Below are 22,915 nucleotides of genomic sequence, written 5' to 3'. Positions count from 1 at the left end.
CTTGCGGCCAAGTTCCCTCATTTAGTCCCAGGCTTAATCGTGGTCTGCTCCTGTGGCTTTGACATGCCTCCTTCCATCCAACCAGTCGGACCAACATTCCTGTGTTCTCCACCCAGCCAATCACCGTGCGTCTCTCTTCGTCCACAGGAACTTAGCACATCCTTTCATGATCTCCGCTTCCTCTTTCGGTACCACCACCGTATCTTGATCAGCGTCACCTTCCTCCACGCCGGCTACTCAGCAGCTATAGCCTCCGGTCCCCTCCTGCACTCCGGACTTGCAGTGTCTTGCTCATGGCAATTCTCACAACTCTTTTGGCCCTTTTTCTTCTTTGTGCCTAACCTCAGAGAGTCTCGCTCCCATTCCTGGTTCTTGTCCTACACTTAGCCTGCTCTTCTTGTCATAAGAAGTTTCCCTCAGGTCAGACCTCATCCCTTTGCCAAAACTGTAGCCCGCTCACTAAGCCACCTGAGCCCCTCTTGCTTCCCAGAGCGAGTCAGACTCGCCGTTTCCTAAACTCCGATGTGGCAGATCACCAGTTTGTCTTCCAGATCTCCTACTTCTTCAGCATCCCTCAGGATGCTATCTTTCTCTCGTTCTCATTCCTCAGACACCGCAGAGGTTCAGGACTCGGACCCCAGACCAAATTTCCCACTCTGCAAATATCTTCTAACGGCTTCACTTCATCCAGCTGCTTGCTCAGCTCTTGTGGCCAGCAATATTGCCACGATCCACAGTCTTATCGCTGAAGGCATGGCAACAGATTCCGCATTCATAAGGTCTCTCACCAATCTCCCTTTACAGGGTTTCAGATATTTCGGAGAGAAACTAGACAAAATCAGCTCGGACATCACGGCAGTAAAAGTACCTCCCTCCCACAACAGAGACCTAAATGTTCTCCCTCCAAGAAACACATGTTTCCTTTTCATTCTTTTCACCAATTTTCAACCGGAAATAATTTCCAGTACAAGTGCCCGACACACCAAGGAAAAAAAAAAGATCCTCCTTCAAGCCAGTGCTTTCTACTGTCCTTGAGGACACCAGAACAAGCTGTCCGGATTTAAGATTTTCTTCAGCATGACTGGGCATCACCACATGGGAATCCTCTCAGGGTGGGTGAGTGGCTTTCTGTAGTCGATGACGCTTGGGTTTGAGACGTCATCTCCTACGGCTACAAAATAGTTTTCCTCCTTCCCTCACTTTCACTTCTTCAAATCCCGTCCCCCAAAGGATCCTGCTCTCATCCTTGGTTTCTTCAAGGCCATAGAGCAGGGGTGGGCAATTAATTTTCCCATGGGGCCGCATGAGAAATTGGGATTGGTTTAGAGGGCCGGACTAATATAATTACCTCAGTTCTACCCAATATACTACATCACTACACCCCCTCCATATACTACACCTGTAATAAACTACACCACTACACCCCTATATACTACACCTGTATTATACTACACTCCCTCCATATACCTGTAATATACTACACCACTATATAATACACCTCCGATATACTACATCATTACACCCCTATATACTACACCTGTAATATACTACATCACTACACCCCATATACTACAACTGTAATATAGTACACCTCCATATAGTACACCTGTAATATACTACACTTCCATATAGCACACCTGTAATATACTACACCTCCATATAGCACACCTGTAATATACTACACCTCCATATAGCACACCTGTAATATACTACACCTGTAATATACTACATCACTACACCCCTATATAGCACACCTGTAATATACTACACCTCCATATAGCACACCTGTAATATACTACACCTCCATATAGCACACCTGTAATATACACCTCCATATAGCACACCTGTAATATAGTACACCCCCATATAGCACACCTGTAATATACTACACCTCCATATAGTACACCTGTAATATACTACACCTCCATAGAGCACACCTGTAATATACTACACCTCCATATAGCACACCTGTAATATACTACATCACTACACCCCTATATAGCACACCTGTAATATACTACACCTCCATATAGCACACCTGTAATATACTACACCTCCATATAGCACACCTGTAATATACACCTCCATATAGCACACCTGTAATATAGTACACCCCCATATAGCACACCTGTAATATACTACACCTCCATATAGTACACCTGTAATATACTACACCTCCATAGAGCACACCTGTAATATACACCTCCATATAGCACACCTGTAATATACTACACCTCCATATAGTACACCTGTAATATACTACACCTCCATAAAGCACACCTGTAATATACTACACCTCCATAGAGCACACCTGTAATATACTACATCACTATACCCCCATATACTACACCACTATATACACCTCCATATAGCACACCTGTAATGTACTACACCTCCATATAGCACACCTGTAATATACTACACCCCCATATGTCACACACCCTGCTCCCCATACAGCCTGCACCCCCATATCACACACACTACACCCCATACAGCCTGCACCCCCATATCACACACACTACACCCCCATATGTCACACACCCTGCTCCCCATACAGCCTGCACCCCCATATCACACACACTACACCCCATACAGCCTGTACCCCCATATCACACACACTACACCCCCATATGTCACACACCCTGCCCACATATCTCACCCTGCCTGTACCCCAACTTACCCCTCTCAAACACTCTGCACCCCTTCACATCCTTCTGTCAGTCTGCAGCCCTCATATGCCACTCACCGTGCAACTCCATCTTCCCACATATGCCACTCACCCTGCAACTCCATCTTCCCACATATGCCACTCACCCTGCAACTCCATCTTCCCACATATGCCACTCACCCTGCAACTCCATCTTCCCACATATACCACTCACCCTGCAACTCCATCTTCCCACATATGCCACTCACCCTGCAACTCCATCTTCCCACATATGCCACTCACCCTGCAACTCCATCTTCCCACATATGCCACTCACCCTGCAACTCCATCTTCCCACATATGCCACTCACCCTGCAACTCCATCTTCCCACATATGCCACTCACCCTGCAACTCCATCTTCCCACATATGCCACTCACCCTGCAACTCCATCTTCCCACATATACCACTCACCCTGCAACTCCATCTTCCCACATATGCCACTCACCCTGCAACTCCATCTTCCCTCATATGCACTCACCCTGCAACTCCATCTTCCCTCATATGCACTCACCCTGCAGCCCCCCTCCCCCTCATGTCCCCTCTTTTCTCATTACCAGTCATCATGTGTCCACATCTCCTTCAGGATTCCCTATCTTTGCTTTCTGCCCGGCATCCTGTGTCTCCTCCCACACAGTCACATGGGCGTGATGTCATCGCAGGTCCTGCAAGATGAATTATTCCGTCTGCTGTGCTGCTCCTTCTCCTGCAGGGCGGGCGGGAACTTTTGAAATGACACACGCAGCGCAGTACTGACAACGTCAGAGCGCGCGCGTGTGTCACTGACAATTAGTGCCGGCAGGGAACAGAGGAAAGACTCCTGCGTTCCGCTGCCTGCACTGACTGTGCGGACCTGCACAGGATCTTTCCCTGCTCGGCACGCTGCAGCCCGGCTCCACTGCACCGGCTGAAGACGGGCGGGCCTGTCACAGAGAGCAGGCGGGCCGGATATGGCCCGCGAGCCGCCACTTGCCCAGGTCTGCCATAGAGTTTCTCCTGAGGTCAGGTGTCCTCATTCCCATTCCCTCTCTTGAGCACTTTTCAGGTTTTTATTTAAACCTGTTTGTAGGCCCAAATAAGGATGGATCTGTCCGTCCTATCTTGGATCTCAAACTATTTAACAGGCGCATCTTCCTCCGCCACTTCAGGATGTAGTCGCTCTTCTCAGTAATGGCCTCTTTGGAACCCGAGGAGTTCCTATACTCTGTTGACATCCAGGATGCCTATACGCAGATACCCATATTCCCATCCCACCAGAGATTCTTGTGTTTCACAATTTGGGATTCCCACTTTCAGCTTATAATGCTGCCATTTGCCCTATCCACAGCGCCTAGGCTATTCACAAAGGTAATGGCGGTCCTCGTCATCCCTTACCCGGATCAGATTCTTATCAAAGCACCATCCCTTTAGCATGCTGCAAGAGTCTGCAGATCACTCTGAACACTCTCATCTCGGCTAAATGATCCCAATGCATTATTTTCCTGGGAATGATGTTCAATACTGCATGCGCAAGAGTCTTTTTGAATCAAACCAGATAGCTCCCTTGGTTTTTCCTTTACCTTCTTTGCTGTCCTTCCTTCAGTCGGATGTTGATTCTGGCCTGACTCTTAGCTCCCCCAAGGGGTCTGCGCTCACCATTCTTTTTCAGAAAAGACTTTCATCTCATCCCCAGGTCAGAACCTTTCTACAAGGGTTTAATTTGTCTCTCCAGTAAAGGAGACAAACTCTAGCACAGCGCCACCTATTGGAAGTAGCGATCCTAAAAGTCACAAGTGGATTTTTAACAATCCTTTGCAATATGACTCAGGATATATAAGCCAGAGGAGAATCCCAATTTGCAGACATGGTGTTTCGGGGTGCTTGCCCCTCGTCAGTGCAAAGTATGGGGGTGTCTGATCTGGCTCATGAGAAATCTATGTGGGGACCACGGGGGAACACTATTCTCCTTAAGGAAACTTTGCAAGCCAGTCTGGCTGCCAAGTAAGGGGACTTATAGCTGCCACGCCCCTCTAAGAAATATTCAATTTGTCTCTCCAGTAAAGGGTTTACACATTCTGCTCCACCTTATCAACCTCCGGAAGAACCTTGGGACCTTAACCTTGTCCTGGATGTCCTTCAGAGGTCTTCTTTTGAACAGCACCTTGAAGTTTCTCTATCCTTCCTCTACTGGAAAACTGCCTTCTTGGTAGCCGTCTCCTTGATGAGACGAGTGTCCGAACTAGCGGCCCTCTCCTGCTGCTCTTCCTATGTGGTGTTCCACCAGTACAATGTGGTTTTGCGTCTGATTCGATCCTTTCACCCTAAGGTGTTTTCTTTATTTCATCATAACAAGGATATTGGGCTCCCTTTGTTCTGCCCATCTCCTTCTCATCCTTGAGATCGGTGGCTCCAGAAGGTGGACCTCATGAGAGCAGTCTGCCTCTACATCGCCAAGACGGCATCTGTCAGATGAATGAACTTTCTTAGTGATTCCGGATGGCCATCACAGAGAACTTCTTGCCTCCAGATTCACCATTGCCTGCTGGATCTAGTCTGCCATCTTGGAAGCTTACCTAATAAAGGGCGGAGCGTGCCCACTCTGGGTCATTGCTCACTCTACTCGTGCAGTGGGAGACCACTGGGCTGTTCGCCACCAGACCCAGGTCTCGCAGCTGTGCAAAGCTATCTGGTCTTCTATTCATACATTCACAAAATTCTGCAGGATTCACATCCTCTACCTATCCTTGGAACTGCTTTAGGAAGTCCCATGGTCTCCTGTGTCCCCAACGAAGTGATAAGAAAAGTAGATTTTTTTTTTTGGTGTACTCGACATAAAATCTCTTTCTTGGAGCCTACATTGGGTGACAAAGCACCTTCCTTTGTGTTTAGTTGTTAGAACTGCTTTCTCACTAACTGATTATCTCCATGCCAGTTGGTGGGTGGATACTACCGGAGAGGAGCTAACTTTCTTTGCATAGTGGCAGCAGCGTACACTCATGGTCTCCTGTGTCCCCCAAGGAAGGCTCCAAGAACGAGAGATTTTACATTGAGTACCCAAAAATCTTCTTTTTGACTGTTTATAGAAATGTGTCATACGTTTACTTGGTGGTGCTAAGACCCCCATCGATTCTTTGAGGCAGAACTTGTATGGAGCTCTTCTTCAGTGTCAGTAGCTGGATCTCCACCAATCACGCATGCAGGTATACGTTGGTCAAATGTTATTTCAATACTATGTAGAAAGATTTATTTTTTTTTCCCAAGAAGTCTCTCACCTGATCTGTAAGTCAGTGTCAAACTAAGGAAGGATTTTCTGTATGACATTTTCCTGCCATTGCTACCGATATTTTGTAATGTATTCTCCTTTGATGACTTACAACCTGAATAATCAAATGCTAATATAACATTCATACTTCTGATCAATCTTCTAGATCTTCATTGTGTATTTCATCGCTGGTATCAAGAAGCTGGATGCGGACTGGGTGGAGGGGTACTCCATGGGCTCGCTGTCACGTCACTGGCTGTTTGATCCATTCAAGTAAGACCTGCTGTTTATGACTAAAGCTGGATTGACACATCCGAGTTTTGCAATCTGTATATGGACCACAATGCACCGACCATCCACCGGTCTGCTGACCTAAGATCGACAACCACATAAATGCCTACGAGGTTGTCAAGTTCGGTCAGATGACCTGCGGTCGGTCCGTGCATTGTGGTCTATATATAGACTGCAAAACACGGATGTGCGAATCCAACGTTATCAGATATTCATCTAAATATTGTGTACAACAATTCCTGGCTTCTACTTTTTTAAATATATCCCAGAGGAGAATTTTATTTTTTTTTCCCTTGTATTTTTTTATATTGCTTATCCTTTATTTACCAAAAAGCTGATAAAATGTGCTATGTTTTAAAATATGTACATATAATATAGCCAGCTTAATTGCAGTCGCTCTTTTAAATTTATGTGAATGAAGGTTGTTTGTTGTTTTTTTTTTTGTTTTTTTTTTGCTTTGCTTTTATTTACTTCTTGCTTCTCGAGAAAAATAAATTTCCATCACTTCATTGTTGGATTTATAAATTTATGGCACAAGATTAAATCTGCTCCAGCAATCTAGAAGTAGCTCAGGCTGTCAGACACAGATAAGGTCCTTGGGGAAAAGACAGAATCTGCTAATTACTGCAGCTGCCTTCTCCTTTGCTGGCTATGTAACGCTCAATGTGTACACAGTATTAGAAGCATAAGTGATCACATGACTGCAGGATATCTGCCCAGTATAGTAGCGCTACTAGACCCGGGCAAAACCAGCAATAAAAAAAATAATTTAAATAAATATGTATATATTAGTATTTTATGATTAAGAGGTTATAAATGATAAAATGTCTTTAGAGGGGGTTAAAAAAAAGAAATAAAAAATTATATATAATATAATATGATTTTTTTTTTATTTTATCATATAGTAATAAAAGCTATACAAAGTAGGTATCAACATAACTAATAATTAAGTATATTTTATATTTCTGCCCTCATGCAGTCACATCAGTGGAAAATAATAATAAAGTTAGAGCTACTGATATAAAGAATGACTGCCCATCAAAGGGGTTGTATGTTCCCAGAAGAAGATTTAGCAGGACCACTGTGACTACAGGCTGCTGTGCAGTGTGCAAAGTGTCATGATTTTCCGGCGTTCCCCGTGCCGTCTAGACTGCTACACATCTCTCGATTCTTTCCTATTGAGATAAGTTGGGTGAGTTTCATCGGCACAAGTAACTGCGTGTATGCGATTTGTTCACATGACCGCCCACCCACTTTGGAAGAAAAACAGGAAATCTTGACAGTATGCGTATTACAAGATTTGGCAGTTGCGTACAGTTCCTGCAGAATTTTCTTCAAGATCAGACAACTAATTTAAGACACCCTGATCCTAAATGAGCTAGTCAAGGACCACAATACTTATTTATTGTACAATCTCTTGGCATGCACGTGTTTGGCACTAGATGGTGCTGTTTAGTTGCCTCCTGTATGAGATATTGATCATATGAGATTCCCCATAGATCACATGGAGACACGTGGTGACGTATAACAAGATGGCCATTTTTTTCCCTTGCATAGCCCACAGAAATTACTGGCTTTTTAGGCGCCACAGTCACAAAACCTTGTTATCATGTATGCAACAATTGAAAAATGTTTAAGTCCACCACATCTTAAAGGGGCTGTCCAGTAATGCTCATCCCCTGCTGAATCACCTCCAAAGTGCATTAAAATAATATTCAAAATGTCGTACTTCCCTCCTAGACAGATGCTGATCCTCCGATGTTCACTGAAAGTCATCTGTCATTGTGACATGACCGCTGCAGCTGTCACTTTCATCAGAATGGATGTCCACGTTGACAATAGTGGCTGCAGTGGTCACTGACATAACTGCCCAGGGGCACCGCACCAATGACAGGAATGAAGAATAACCAGCAGTAGTGGACAACCCCTTTAATTCCCCCTTTTTAGCAAATGTACTAGGCCAGTCATGGCGAACCTTTTACAGGCCGAGTGCCCAAACTGTAGCCCTTTTTTTTCCAAAGTGCCAACCAAACCTATTATGTAAATAATTGATTGTAACCTTACCTTTTGCCGTCTTCTCTTCTCTTCAGCAGGGGGCATCACGCTCATGCTTACCACACATTGGAGCTTAGCCCCTGCCCTTTCCAGACACAGCAGTTGGATTGATCTTTCTGGAAAAAAATGCAGCATATTAGACAGAGATTTTAGCCTGGAATGCAATCAGATGTCACCCTGTAATCCACATCTACATTTCAAAGTCTGAACATCTTGAAATCCCATAAAGACGTACGAGTTGCTCCCCTCCCCCTTCATTGTGTAGTTCTGTCCCCCTTCCTGGCCACTTCCTGGTAAACATGTCCCCCATCCTGATGTATATATTTCCTACATTCAGGTATATTTGTCCCCATCATGGCCCCATCCTGGTAATTATACCTCATCCTGGTAAATATCCTCCATCCTCGTAAATGTACCTTATTCTGGCATGTTCTCCCATGCTGGTAAATGTACCCCATCCTGACATATTGCCCATCCTTGTAAATGTTCACCCATCCCGGTATGTACCCCATTCCTGGTAAATGTCCTCCATCCTGGTACATGTTCCCAATCCTGGTTTATTTAACCCCATCCAGGTAAATGTACCCCCATCCAGGTAAATGTACCCCCTTCCTGGTAAATGTTCCCCTTCCTGGTAAATGTACCCTATCGTGGCATGTTTCCTCCATCCTGGCATCTATGCTTTCCCCATCCTGGCATCTATGCTTTCCCCATCCTGGCATCTATGCTTTCCCCATCCTGGCATGTATGTTTCCTCCATCCTGGCATGTATGTTTCCTCCATCCTGGCATGTATGTTTCCTCCATCCTGGCATGTATGTTTCCCCCATCCTGGCATGCATGTTTCCCCCATCCTGCCATGCATGTTTCCCCCATCCTGCCATGCATGTTTCCCCCATCCTGGCATGCATGTTTCCCCCATCCTGGCATGCATGTTTCCTCCATCCTGGCATGCATGTTTCCCCATGCTGGCATGCATGTTTCCTCCATCCTGACATGCATGTTTCCTCCATCCTGACATGCATGTTTCCTCCATCCTGACATGCATGTTTCCCCATCCTGGCATGCATGTTTCCTCCATCCTGGCATGCATGTTTCCTCCATCCTGGCATGCATGTTTCCTCCATCCTGGCATGCATGTTTCCTCCATCCTAGCATGCATGTTTCCTCCATCCTGGCATGCATGTTTCCCCCATCCTGGCATGCATGTTTCCCCCATCCTGGCATGCATGTTTCCTCCATCCTGGCATGCATGTTTCCTCCATCCTGGCATGCATGTTTCCTCCATCCTGGCATGCATGTTTCCCCCATCCTGGCATGCATGTTTCCCCCATCCTGGCATGCATGTTTCCCCCATCCTGGCATGCATGTTTCCTCCATCCTGGCATGCATGTTTCCTCCATCCTGGCATGCATGTTTCCTCCATCCTGGCATGCATGTTTCCCCCATCCTGGCATGCATGTTTCCCCCATCCTGGCATGCATGTTTCCCCCATCCTGGCATGCATGTTTCCTCCATCCTGGCATGCATGTTTCCTCCATCCTGGCATGCATGTTTCCCCCATCCTGGCATGCATGTTTCCCCCATCCTGGCATGCATGTTTCCCCCATCCTGGCATGCATGTTTCCCCTATCCTGGCATGCATGTTTCCCCCATCCTGGCATGCATGTTTCCCCCATCCTGGCATGCATGTTTCCTCCATCCTGGCATGCATGTTTCCTCCATCCTGGCATGCATGTTTCCTCCATCCTGGCATGCATGTTTCCTCCATCCTGGCATGCATTGTTTCCCCATGCTGGCATGCATTGTTTCCCCATGCTGGCATGCATTGTTCCCCATCCTGGCATGCATGTCCCCACCCCATGCTGTCATGTGCGTTCTTCCACCCTCACCCCACGCTGTCATGTGCGTTCTCCCACGCTAGCACTGCGCCCCCCCCCCCCACCTTGGCACAGCCGCACACGCGTTATAAAAAAAAAAAGCAACACACAACTCACCTTCCTGCACTCGCTCCCCCGCTGCGCGCCGCTGGGTCCTCAGTTCCCACGCGGCCAGAAGACGTCATTACGCCGACGCCGCTTACTGACGCTCCTCAGTCTCCTAGGCAACACACCTGCAGCCTGGGGGAGGAGGAGTGTCAGAGCGAGGAGAAATGTCTCCTCCGCTCCAACACAGTTTTGATCTGCCGGCGCGACTGCACTAGCAGACCAAAGCTGCAGGACCAGGCGACAGCACACATGCCAGCAGAATGGGCTCTGCGTGCCCCTGGTGGCGCGCGTGCCATAGGTTCGCCATCACTGTACTAGGCCATGTTTTGTATTTGGTGAAGTTTTTACTCTGTATTTGGTGAAGTTTTTACCTCCAGTATTTTTTGGTGAGGTTTTTTTACCTCAGTATTTGGTTAGGGGTTTTTTTTACCTCAGTATTTGTAGTCAAAACCAGGAGAGGAACAATCCGAGAAAAAGTATAATAGAAACACTGGCACCACTTCTGTATTTATCCCACTCCTGGTTTTGGTAACAAGTACTAAGGCTACATGTGCACGCTGCATCTTTTTGTGTTCACAAACTACAGCCAAAACTGCAGCCAAAACTGCACCTTGTCAGAGGGAGCCTGGAAATGTTACAAAAAACGCATGTAATTTTAGGTGCGTTTTTGGTGCGTTTTTCACACCCTGCATTTTTGCTGCGTTTTTGTGACAAATGTTGACAAAAACGCAGGAAGAATGAACATGCTGCATTTTATTTGTCACAAACCTTTGACAAATAAAACGCTGACAAATAAACTGCAACGTGCGCATGACAAATCTGACTTCTCATAGACTTTGCTGGGAAGTCAAATGTCAGAAAGTTCAGCTGACAAAACTGCAGCCAAAAAAGCAGCAAAAAAGCAGGAAAAAAAGCAGCGTGCGCATGTAGCCTTAGGCTACATGCGCACGCTGCTTTTTTTGCTGCTTTTTTGCTGCTTTTTTGGCTGCAGTTTTGTCAGCTGAACTTTCTGACATTTGACTTCCCAGCAAAGTCTATGAGAAGTCAGATTTGTCATGCGCACGTTGCAGTTTATTTGTCAGCGTTTTATTTGTCAAAGGTTTGTGACAAATAAAATGCAGCATGTTCATTCTTCCTGCGTTTTTGTCAACATTTGTCACCCATTGAAATCAATGAGGGCATCAAAAACGCAGGAAAAATGCATGCTAATCACAAGTGGTGCATTTTACCTGCCTTTTACCTGCGTTTTTGCTAGCAAAAACGCAGGTGATTTGTCAGGAAGTGAGGTCAGGCAAGTGGTCCCGTCCCGTCCTCCATGTGTTCCCCGAAGTACCGCTGTCCCCAGGGGAGATGATGTGGAGGACGGGGACTATCAGCAGCGGCAGCGAGAGGGGGATGGACATTGGCAGCTGAAAACATTGATTTTTTTCCCCCTCTCGCTGCCGCCGCTGATAGTCCCGTCCTCCACGTGTTCCCTGAAGTACTGCTGTCCCCAGCGTGCACGCACAGGGGAGATGATGGACCCCTCTCACTGCCACCGCCGAAAGTCCCGTCCTCCACGCTCCTGCCGGCTCCACGCTCCTGCCGGCTCCACGCTCCTGCCGGCTCCACGCGCAGTAGCGCGATCAGCTGAGCTGTCACTGAGGTTACTCGCGGCCACCGCTGGATTCAGCGGTGGCCGCGGGTAACCTCGGTGACAGCTCAGCTGATTGCGCGGCTGCCTTCATTAGCTGCATGGAGGTGACTGGAGCGGCTGTGTCTCCTGCTTCTCCGGTCACCTGCATGCAGCAGAGCTGGATTCGACGCTGGAGCATGCTGGATTACGCCGGACATGGAGGGTTTGTCGGGGTTAATAAATTGGTAATGAGGGAATGTGTTTGTGTTTTTTATTTCTAATAAAGGATTTTTCATGTGTGTGTGTTTACTGTAATTTACAGATTAATCATGAAAGGTGTCTCATAGACGCCTGACATGATTAATCTAGGACTTATTGGCAGCTATGGGCTGCCAATAACTCCTTATTACCCCGATTTGCCAACGCACCAGGGCAAATTGGGAAGAGCTGGGTACAGTCCCAGAACTGTCGCATCTAATGTATGCGGCAATTCTGGGCGGCTGCTGACTGATATTGTTAGGCTGGGGGGCTCCCCATAACGTGGAGCTCCCCATCCTGAGAATACCAGCCTTCAGCCGTATGGCTTTATCTGGCTGGCATTAAAATTGGGGGGGACCGCACGCCAGTTTTTTTTAATTATTTATTTATTTCTAATTTTTTTTTTTTTTCAATTCAACAAGCTTTATGGGCTTGTTTGAACTGAAAAATACATGAAACAATTGTTGACAAAACTGCAGCCAAAAACGCACCAAAAAAGCAGCAAAAATGCACCAAAAAAGCACCTACATTTTTTGTGACATTTCCAGGCTCTCTCTGACAAGGTGCAGTTTTGGCTGCAGTTTTGGCTGCAGTTTGTGAACACGAAAAAGAAGCAGCGTGCGCATGTATGGCTACATGCGCACGCTGCTTTTCTTTGTCGCTCCATTGGGAGACCCAGACAATTGGGTGTATAGCTTCTGCCTCCGGAGGCCACACAAAGTATTACACTTAAAAGTGTAAACCCCTCCCCTCTGCTATACACCCTCCCGTGCATCACGGGCTCCTCAGTTTTCATGCTTTGTGCGAAGGAGGCTGACATCCACGCATAGCTCCACATCTTAGTCAGCAGCAGCTGCTGACTAGGTCGGATGGAAGAAAAGAGGGCCCATATTGGGCCCCCAGCATGCTCCCTTCTCACCCCACTCTGGTCGGCGGTGTTGTTAAGGTTGAGGTACTCATTGCGAGTACATAGGCAGGAGCCACATGCTGTTTTCCTTCCCCATCCCTATAGGGCTCTGGGTGAAGTGGGATCCTAATCGGTCTCCAGGCACTGGGACCGTGCTCCCTCCGCAGCCCCTGGGGAATCTGCTGGATAGGAGCCGAGTATCATCAGGGACAAGGCCCTGCTACTGTGAGGTACTCTGTGTCCCCGTGGGGACCGCGCATGGAGCGGTTGTGCCATACACACTGCAGCACTGCTGGGTGTGTTAGTGCGCCGGGGACTACCGCGCCGGCCGCGCTTATATGCCGGCCGCGCTTATAACTTTAGTCCCCGGCTTTTGCGGCCTAGTTTCGCTTATTCCCGCCCACAGGCCTGCCAGTCAGGGGAAGGGCGGGACGCTGCACAAGACGTCAGTGCTGAGGGCAGGAGCATACTCTGTATCCTCCTCCCCCCTCACTCAGCACAGTGGGGCACTAGATTCCCGCACTTTCTAGGGCACGCCCACGGCCCCCTCCTCCCCACAGAACGCCGGCAGCCATTACTGTCAGCAATTCTGACGCTGGAGAGGAGAGACAACACTGGGAGGCCTAGGCAGGGATTCTGGTGATCACAACCGCTTGTGCGGTCGGTAAGCAGCACCTGAGGTGCTGGCCCCACTGAGTGCCGAAGTGTAATATATATATATATATATGCTTGTATGCTTGATTTACACTGTATGGTCGCACTGTGCATTTTTGGCTACTACTGGAGAAGCCGTACAGTCCAGGCTGGTGATTCAGCCCGGGCACTGTTCAATCATTAAACCGCCCCCGGACCTGCCAGTCAGGGGGAAGGGTGACACAGTCGGGCTGACGCAGACAGTGAGGGCCGGAGCACACTTCGCTGTCCTCCGCCCCCCTCACTAAGCACGCTGATCCCCGCAAGTTACTCAGTGTCCCCTTGGGGACGGTGCAGAGAGCACCTTGGCCTCAGACTTGGCGACCACCAACTTTAGCTCCCGGCTTTTGCGGCCTAGCGCCTTAAACTCCTGTCCCTGGCCCTGCCAGTCAGGGGGAAGGGCGGGACGGTCAGTCGGAGGCTAGCAGTGAGGGCTGGAGCACACTTGGTGTCCTCCGCCCCCCTCACTTTTCACTCAGGGTACCAGATTCCCGCACTTTTGGGGTTATGCCCACGGCTCCCCCCTCCACTGTATACGCCGACAGCCATATTTTCAGCAGCACATACTGCTTCAGGGTCGGTTCACCAGGGGGTTCCTTCTCGATGCTGGGCCCCCTAGAGTGATGAACTGTATATGTGATGAACTGTATATATGGATATATAATGTTTGTATGCAGTTTCACAGTTCGGCTGTACATATGTATCCTCAGTGGTCACTGTGAACATTGCTCGGGCCATGTGGCACTCGCTCAGCCGGAGACGGGGGCACTGGTTGAGCTCCGCCGGCGTTCCCTGTCCAGGCGGCAGGGACAGAGTTGCAGTTTTTGCTGAGAAACTCTCTGGGCCATTTTCACTATCCATGTCTCAGGCTATGGACAAATGGTCAGCTAAGAGACTAGGAGTTTGCAGTCCAGACCGGCCCCTTACACAGGCCCCGGGCACTGCGGGATCGCCCCAGGCCTCTATCGGTCTGCGACGAAGCGTGTTCCTGGGGTGGCCTCTAGTTATTCGTGGTGAACTCCAGCACGAACCGCAGTCCCAGTCCGGCTAAGCAGCCTTGCTTGGACCCCGACTTCTCCAAGGGTCTCAGCTTGAGGACCCTCTAGAGGATGGGGCGGAGGTCGCAACCCAGGACTCTGTCCGGTCGTGGCTCTTAAGGCTTCACAGATACTGTCCAGAAGCACACCTTCCCGGACAAGCGTTTTACTGAACGCCTTATAACACACGTTGTCCCTTCCCTTCTGACGTTGTTAAGGCTTGGGCTCAGTGTCATAAGGTGCCCTCCAGCCTCTTGACTGGCGGCTAGATCAGTAGTAGCAGTGGCTGGCGAGTCCACGCTCAAGAATGCCACGGACAGACAGATAGAACTCCTAATGAGATCCATCTATGAAGCCATAGGCGCGTCCGTTGCCCCAGCCTTTGCAGGGGTGGGCACTCCAGGCTATCTCAGCGGCTCTGTCTGAGATCAATGCGGCCTTCCGGTGCTCCGCAATTAGCGTCTTTGACGTTTCAGGCGGTGGTATTTTCATCCTCCGCCATGCACAGAGAACCTTTTCTGCATCTAGGTCAGGGGAGTGGTCCCCACATGGCCAAGACCGATGTAGGAGGCATTCTGTCTTACGGTCACAGGATAGAGCTCAGTTCTCGTCCTCCGACTCGTTGCTTCAGAGCATCTCCGTCCCCCGAGCGAGCCGAGGCACGTTTCCAGGCGGTGAACACTCCAAAAGCAGGAGGAGTTGCGATCCTCGTTCCCCTTCAAGAACGTAGTTGCGGCTTTTTACTCCAGCTTGTTCGTGGTACCAGATAGGACGGATCACTCCGGCCCGTTCTGGACTTCACACTGCTCAACGGACAGGGAACCTGACGGTTCCGGATGGAATTTCTCCGCTTGCCATCGCCCTTGATGGCCCAAGGAGGCTTCTTAGCGTCAATCGACATCAGGGATACTTATCTCCACGTGCCGATCGTACCAGAATATCAGCGCTTCCTGCGCTGCGCCTAGCGGTCCTACTATCTCAGGCAATGTACTGGTCAAGGCCCCCTCTCGGGTGGCATGGCATCACAGCCTGAACATTGCTCATTCTCTATCAGCGATAGTGAAGCTTCCGCTGGACAAACAGCGTTCACTACAGACAGGGGTGCAAGCGCTCCTTCGAGCCCAGTCACACCCTTTGAGGCGCCTCATGCATTTCCTAGAGAAGTTGGTGGCAGCAATGGAGGCAGCTCCGTTTGCGCAGATTCATCTGCGCCCACTTCAATGGGACTTCTCCACAAATGGGACAGCGTCCCTCGACAGGAACGTTGCTCCTTCTCGGGCAGCCAAGGCCTCCCTTCAGTGGCTGCCTCTTCCCACTTCTTCTCGAAGGAAAAGTCCTTCCTGCCCACATCCTGGGCTGTGGTCACGGCGGACGCGAGTCTGTCAGGGGGTCTTCCTCCGCCACAGGGCTCAGGGTACATGTACTCAGCAGAGTCCTCCCTACAGATCAATGTTCTGGAGGGAAGGGCAGCGTCTAGCCCTATAAGCGTTCCAGCCACGGCTGGAAGATAGGCAGATCCGAATTCAGTCGGACTACGCCACGGCGGTGGCAGACATCAACCGCCAAGGCGGCACAAGCAGTCGGCAAGCCTTCCAGCAAGTCCGGCGGATTCTGCTGTGGGTGGAAGCCACAGCCTCCACCATCTCCGCAGCTCACATCCCGGGCGTAGAAAACTGGGAAGCAGACTTTCTCAGTCGCCAGGGCATGGACACAGGGAATGGTCTCTTCGACCGGACGTGTTTCAGAGATTTGTTGCCGCTGGGGAAGCTGGACGTCGACCTATTGACGTCCCGGCACAACAAGGCACGTTCTCAAGATCACAGAGCTCTGGCGGCAGACGCATTAGTTCAGAATTGGTCGCAGTTTCCACTGCCTCACGTATTCCCCCTCTGGCGATGCTGCCCAGAGTGTTACGCAAGATCAGATCCGACTGCCGCCGCGCCATCCTCGCTGGCCGAGGAGGTTGTGGTACCCGGACCTGTGGCATCTCACGGTAGGCTAACCGTGGACACTACCAGACCGGCCAGACTTGCTGTCTCAAGGGCCGTTTTTTCCATCTGAATTCTGCGGCCCTCAACCTGACTGCGTAGCCATTGAATCCTGGATCCTAGCGTCTTCAGAGTTATCTCAAGAGGTCATTGCCACCACGAGACAGGCCAGGAAACCAACGTCCGCCAAGATCTACCACAGGACGTGGAAGATTTTCTTATCCCGTTGCTCTGATCAGAGTTTTACTCTCTGGCCATTCACTTGGCCCACTTTCTGTCCTTCCTTCAATCCGGAATGGAAAAGGGGTTGTCTCTCCTTACAAGCGTCGGCTAGAACCCTGGGATCGGAACAGGGTGATACCGGCTCTTAGGAAACCACCCTTCGAGCCAATGAGGGATATTCTCTTTCACGCCTTTCGCAGAAGGTGGTCTTCCTAGTGGCAGTCACGTCACTCCGCAGAGTGTCTGACATAGCAGCGCTGTCATGCAGAGCCCCCCTTCCTGGTGTTTTCACCAGGACAAGGTGGTTCTGCGTCCGGTTCCGGAATTTCCCCCGAAGGTGGTATCCTCTGTTCATCTCAATCAGGATATCTTCTTACCTTCTTTTTGTCCTCATCCGGTTCACCAACGTGAAAAGGATTGGCACTTGTTAGGTCTGGTGAGAGCACTCAGACTCTACATTTCCCGTACGGCGCCCCTGCGCCGCTCGGATGCACTCTTTGTCCTTGTCGCTGGCCAGCGTAAAGGGTCACAAGCTCCCAAGTCAACTGGGCTCGGTGGATCAAGGAACCAATTCTTGAAGCCTACCGTTCTGCTGGGCTTCCGGTTCCTTCGGGGCTGAAGGCCCATTCTGCCAGAGCCGTGGGTGCGTCCTGGGCGTTGCTGCATCAGGCTACGGCTCAGCAGGTGTGTCAGACGACTACCTGGTTGAGTCTGCACGCTTCACGAAGCACTATCTAGTGCATACCTACTCTCGGCAGATGCCAGCTTAGGTAGGCGAGTCCTTCAGGCGGCGGTTGCCCACCTGTAGGAAGGAGCCGTTTTACGGCTCTTTTTACCGAGGTATGCTTTTACCCACCCAGGGACTGCTTTTGGACGTCCCAATTGTCTGGGTCTCCCAATGGAGCGACAAAGAAGAAGGGAATTTTGTTTACTTACCGTAAAATTCCTTTTCTTCTAGCTCCAATTGGGAGACCCAGCACCCGCCCCTGTTCCCTTCGGGCTGTTAGTTCTTTGAGTACACATGTTGTTCAGATTGAATTGTTCTTGGTTATGGTTTCAGTTCTCCGAACATCCTTCGGATTGAAGTTACCTTAGACCAATTTATAAGTTTCCTCCTTCCTGCTTTTGCACCAAAACTGAGGAGCCCGTGATGCACGGGGGGGTGTATAGGCAGAAGGGGAGGGGTTTACACTTTTAAGTGTAATACTTTGTGTGGCCTCCGGAGGCAGAAGCTATACACCCAATTGTCTGGGTCTCCCAATTGGAGCTAGAAGAAAAGGAATTTACGGTAAGTAAACAAAATTCCCTTCTTTTGGCTTCAGTTTTGTTGTCAGAACTTTCTGACATTTGACTTTCCAGCAAAGTCTATAAAACTTGCCAAATACTCAGTGTGAACATGGCCTAACATTTTTGTCTTGAGATATGTATTTTATTTTTATTAACTCCATTACACGCTTCACATCTGGATGGCGAATTACAAATTGGTGATGTTTCGGCTCATTGGCCTGGTTTCATGGGCCTGTTGGCATACCTAACCACCCCAATTTTCACACCACTATCGGCATTTTCAAAAAGTCACAATTTTTATTTTTTGGGGTGCAAAACCATACATCGGTGGGTGATACATTCCCCCCGTAAGTTTTCAGGTTTGGGGGTATATGTATCAAATCGGTGGTGAATAAACTGCTGGACAATTCATGTTCAGTGATGTTAAGGCCTTCCATAGCCCCAAATTGTTAGGTATCCGGTTAGTGTCGGCAGCCCACCGCGGCCATGCTGTATCACATCATTCATCATCTCTGTCCCGCAGCGGAGGCCGGGTTTGCCGTTTACATTCTGTATTTCTTTCAGGCTGTTCCTGTCGGAGGAGATGACGAGTCTGGTCGTTGTGCACTGGGGAGGCCTGATCCTAGACATGACGGCTGGATACCTTCTCTTCTTTGATGTCACACGACCCATCGCTATGTTTTTCGTCTCTTACTTCCATTGCATGAATTCCCAGCTTTTCAGCATAGGTACTGAACTTTTAGAGAGTATATTGAGACCCCACTTTATTATCTGTCCACCATACCTCTCCTCCTTCCACTATGACTTTGATATGAAGGGGCTGGATAATCTGCGCTCATATTAGGTGTCCAAAGAATTTATAGTGTTATTCCCATCTCCAAGATCATATCCCAGAATGTAGTAGGTATAATAATATTAGCAAATACCACCAATTAGAAATGTAGTATAGTTCTTCGGATTCACTATATCACTTACCTCCTGTGCAGGGCATTGCAGGACTTTAGATATCCATGGTTATGACCACAAACAATTAAGGTCCTGCAATACCCTGCACATAAGGTAAGAGACATGGCTATATCAGGAGAACTATACTACATTTTTAATTGGTGGTATTTGCTAATATTATTATTATTACACCTACTACATATTGGGTTAGTATCTTGGAGATAGGAATAACCCTTTAATGACCTGGACACATTCAGGGGTATTTTTCCTTAAATGCATGGATTTTGGCCTAAAAATATCTGCAATTTGGTTTCAGTAAGAAGTTTGGGTTTTTTTCTACCTTGTGGCTTTTACAAGCTTTCTGTTTCACTGCACATTGCTGGCTGCTGAATGAGTTAACTGAGAACATGTCAGTGAGCTTGTTCCAATGGGGAGTTTTGTAACTTATCTGTCTTTTTTTCTGAACTGATATCTGACCACATGAGAGTTGAGCTGAACTTTTTTGATCATACATCAGCTATCAGGAGCTCAGAAAAAGACAAGTGTTGTAAATTCCCCATCGGAACTAGTTCACTGGCACATTTTTAGTTAACTGACTCAGCTGCCAGCAACGGGCAGGGAAACAAAAAGACTGTGAAAGCCAAATGGTGCAAAAAAATGTCAATTTGTCCTTATTTTTTTTCCCCCAAAATACAAACACCTTTCTATATTTTGTAAAGAGTAACTAAACTTTTTTTTTTGTTTTAAATAATTTTTACTAGCATGAAAAGTAGAGAAACTTTGCAAAATCACTTTATTAGATGATTTGTTTTAATTTGTGTAATAATAAAATAAGAAACATGTTAGTGGCTTCCGAACCGCTGCTTTTCCCCAATCTATTTGCCCCCAGCTGTATTGATAGCAGAGCATTCTCACCTAGAGTACAGATGATGGCAGTGATCATGGGTCAGCTCCTGGGTCCTGCTCTGAGTGTTGTTCTTAGGGCTCACTCACTCCAGCAGAAAAATCGGATGAGGTGTCTGATTTTTTTTTTTAATTTCTTCAATAGGGCAGTGCAGATGACCAATTATTTATTTTTTTTCTGACAATCTGCATAAAAAAATCTCAGCATTCTACGATTTGAAATTCACCCATTCAAGGCTACAGGTGCGACAAAAAAATAAACGGATGCCACATTATGACCTACGATTTGTTTGGCTACAATATATTTTTGTAATATTGGAAACAGTAAATGGTCCCCCGCAAATGAATAATTACCGCTATTGTAAAAAATAAGAATAATAAGAATAATAAGAATAATAAGAATAATAAGAATAAGAAGTTCTTCTTCTTCTCTGGATGAAAATCAGACCATTTATATATATCATTTTTAAACATTTGACTTGTGCCATAAAATAGCTGATGATGCCCCTGCAGCACCTTATCCCCAGAGTTAGTGACAAAGGTGCTGAGCTAGACCCATCACTGCCATCATCTGTACTCCAAATGAGCAGGTTCTGATATCACTGCAGCTGGGGGCAGTGAAATAAATTGGAGGGGTAAATCAGTGGTTTGGCCACTAGCGTGAAATTTTTTTCTTTTTAATGAATACTTTTCCTCTAATAAAATAGTTTGCAAAGTTTCATAACTTTAGGATGTTGGACAAAATATTATTATTAATAATAATAATAGTAAGTTACTCATTAAACCTTAAAGTAGTATTCCCATCTCCAAGATCCTATCCCAATATGTAGTAGGCGTAATAATTATTTTTTATTATTATTATTCCTCCAACTAGAGATGTAGTATAGTTTTCCTTAAATAGCCATGTTTCTTACCTCATGTGCAGGGCATTGCAGCAGGATACCTAGGCTGCAATGCCCTGCACATGAGGTAAGAGACACGGCTAATCAGGAGAACTATACTACAATTCTAAATGGAGGTATTTGCTAATGTTATTACTATCACACCTACTATATGTTGGGATAGGATCTTGGAGATGGGAATACCATTTTAAGTGTTCTCACTCCTGGGAATCTCCGGGTGCCTGAGGACCTCCATGCTGCATTAAGCTCTTGGCATATGGGCCTTGCTGTTTCCCGCTCCTCCATCTTGTATAACCTCTGTATGTTACATGTAGCTCAGTGGCTTCTGTCCTTCCTGCAGGCATGTTCTCGTACACCATGTTGGCCACCAGCCCGCTGTTCTGTTATCCTGATTGGCCCCGTCGGCTGGTGTCTAAGTTTCCCCGCTGCGTACACTGGGCTCTTCCTCCAACCCAGCCCCCGCAAAAGAGCTCAGACTGTATATACCCCGGACAGAAGGGCAAGGCATCTATAGGGCTACGACACAAGCTGGGAGCCATCTTTGCGGCTATCTACATAGTCGAGCAGCTGTTCCTGCCGTATTCACACTTTATTACCCAGGTGAGAGATCACAGACGTGTTTGTGTCTTGTCATTGTCTTACGGTACGTCATGGAAGAGGTCTCCTAATGATGTATGGTGATCGCTAGGGGTCCGGCCTCCGAGACCCACTCCCCCCACAGTGCATGGACCTGCAAAGTTTCTTCCCTAAAATGGTTACACTTTCTTAATTTGTTCTTACATTCTTTGGAGGAATAACTTATCTGAGGAAATACACAGTTTTAAGATGATGCCCCTTGGTTAATATTTCGTAGGGAATGCAAGTAGATGGATGTCGGGGGGTGATCGGTTCTCTCAAATAAATATGAGGCTTTATATCTTCCCCATTTATTATTTATTTATTTATTTATTTATTTGCTCTGGGCCTATTCACTTGAATGGAGAAGAGTGACCTGCAAATGTATCATGAATAGATATGAGCATAGCCATGGGCTATAATGAGTACATGTCCTCTCGGGGAGGGGGGGGGGACGCATCCGTAATAAAGTGACGTCTAACTGAGGCCTTACTGTGATCTCAAGAAATGTGGTACATGGAAATTCTGTCTTAACCAAAGTCTCCATTATGTCTCAAGGGTTACAATAACTGGACAAATGGCCTTTATGGTTATTCATGGGATATGATGGTGCATTCACGCTCACACCAGCATGTAAAGATTACCTACAGAGATGGGGTCACTGGTGATATCGGATATCTGAACCCAGGGGTAAGTGTCAGATTTTTAAAGGGGTAGTCCAGGTTAAAAAAAAATTTGGGATGGGGGGGATTGGCTTAGGTTACATTCACACTACTGCTCCGTGTTTGCGGTCTGCAAAAAACGGTACTGTTTTTTGACAGATTTATCCGTGTGACAACTGCATTCATTCGATATACGGTCCATGTGCTATCCGTGTGACTTCCGTGTTTTGCTTTTTTTTTTTTTTTTTTTGTGGACCGCAAAAAAAACCGGAAGAGTTATATATAGTACAGTGTATCTGGCCAAATTCTGGTCCCCATATTAGGTTTATGCAGATCAGAATCCGGCGCAAAGGAGTAGAAGCAAGCGCTACATACTCACCAATCACAGGCGGCTGTCACACTGCTCCCACATCAGTTCTTTGTTCTTCCGAAGCCGGGCGCTCATAAGGCTCATTTCATATTCACTGCTTCCCTGCTCACCGACGTCTGTCATTGGTTGCAGTCAGACGCGCCCCCACACTGCGTGAGAAGCTGTCTGACTGCAACTAATCACATCCACCGGTGGGCGGGTCTATATCGTACAGTACAATAAATAATTAAA

The 22,915-nt window shown here is 47.7% G+C and overlaps 1 protein-coding gene across 1 annotated transcript in view; it reads left to right on the top strand.

Annotated features, from left to right (window-relative positions):
- The window catches only part of GGCX (gamma-glutamyl carboxylase), a 74,925-nt gene that overhangs the window by 33,016 nt on the left and 18,994 nt on the right, over nt 1–22,915 (top strand). Inside the window, exons 6-9 of the mRNA XM_075346230.1 lie at nt 6,114–6,220; nt 18,852–19,015; nt 21,378–21,637; nt 22,211–22,342. Of these exons, the coding sequence (XP_075202345.1) occupies nt 6,114–6,220; nt 18,852–19,015; nt 21,378–21,637; nt 22,211–22,342 (663 nt within the window). The remainder of the gene's footprint in view (nt 1–6,113; nt 6,221–18,851; nt 19,016–21,377; nt 21,638–22,210; nt 22,343–22,915) is intronic.

This window comes from Anomaloglossus baeobatrachus, chromosome 4 (genome assembly GCF_048569485.1).
Source record: "Anomaloglossus baeobatrachus isolate aAnoBae1 chromosome 4, aAnoBae1.hap1, whole genome shotgun sequence".
Classification (NCBI taxonomy): domain Eukaryota; kingdom Metazoa; phylum Chordata; class Amphibia; order Anura; family Aromobatidae; genus Anomaloglossus; species Anomaloglossus baeobatrachus.
Note: the sequence above shows the minus strand (reverse complement) of the source record. Positions and strands in the feature narration are given on the sequence as shown.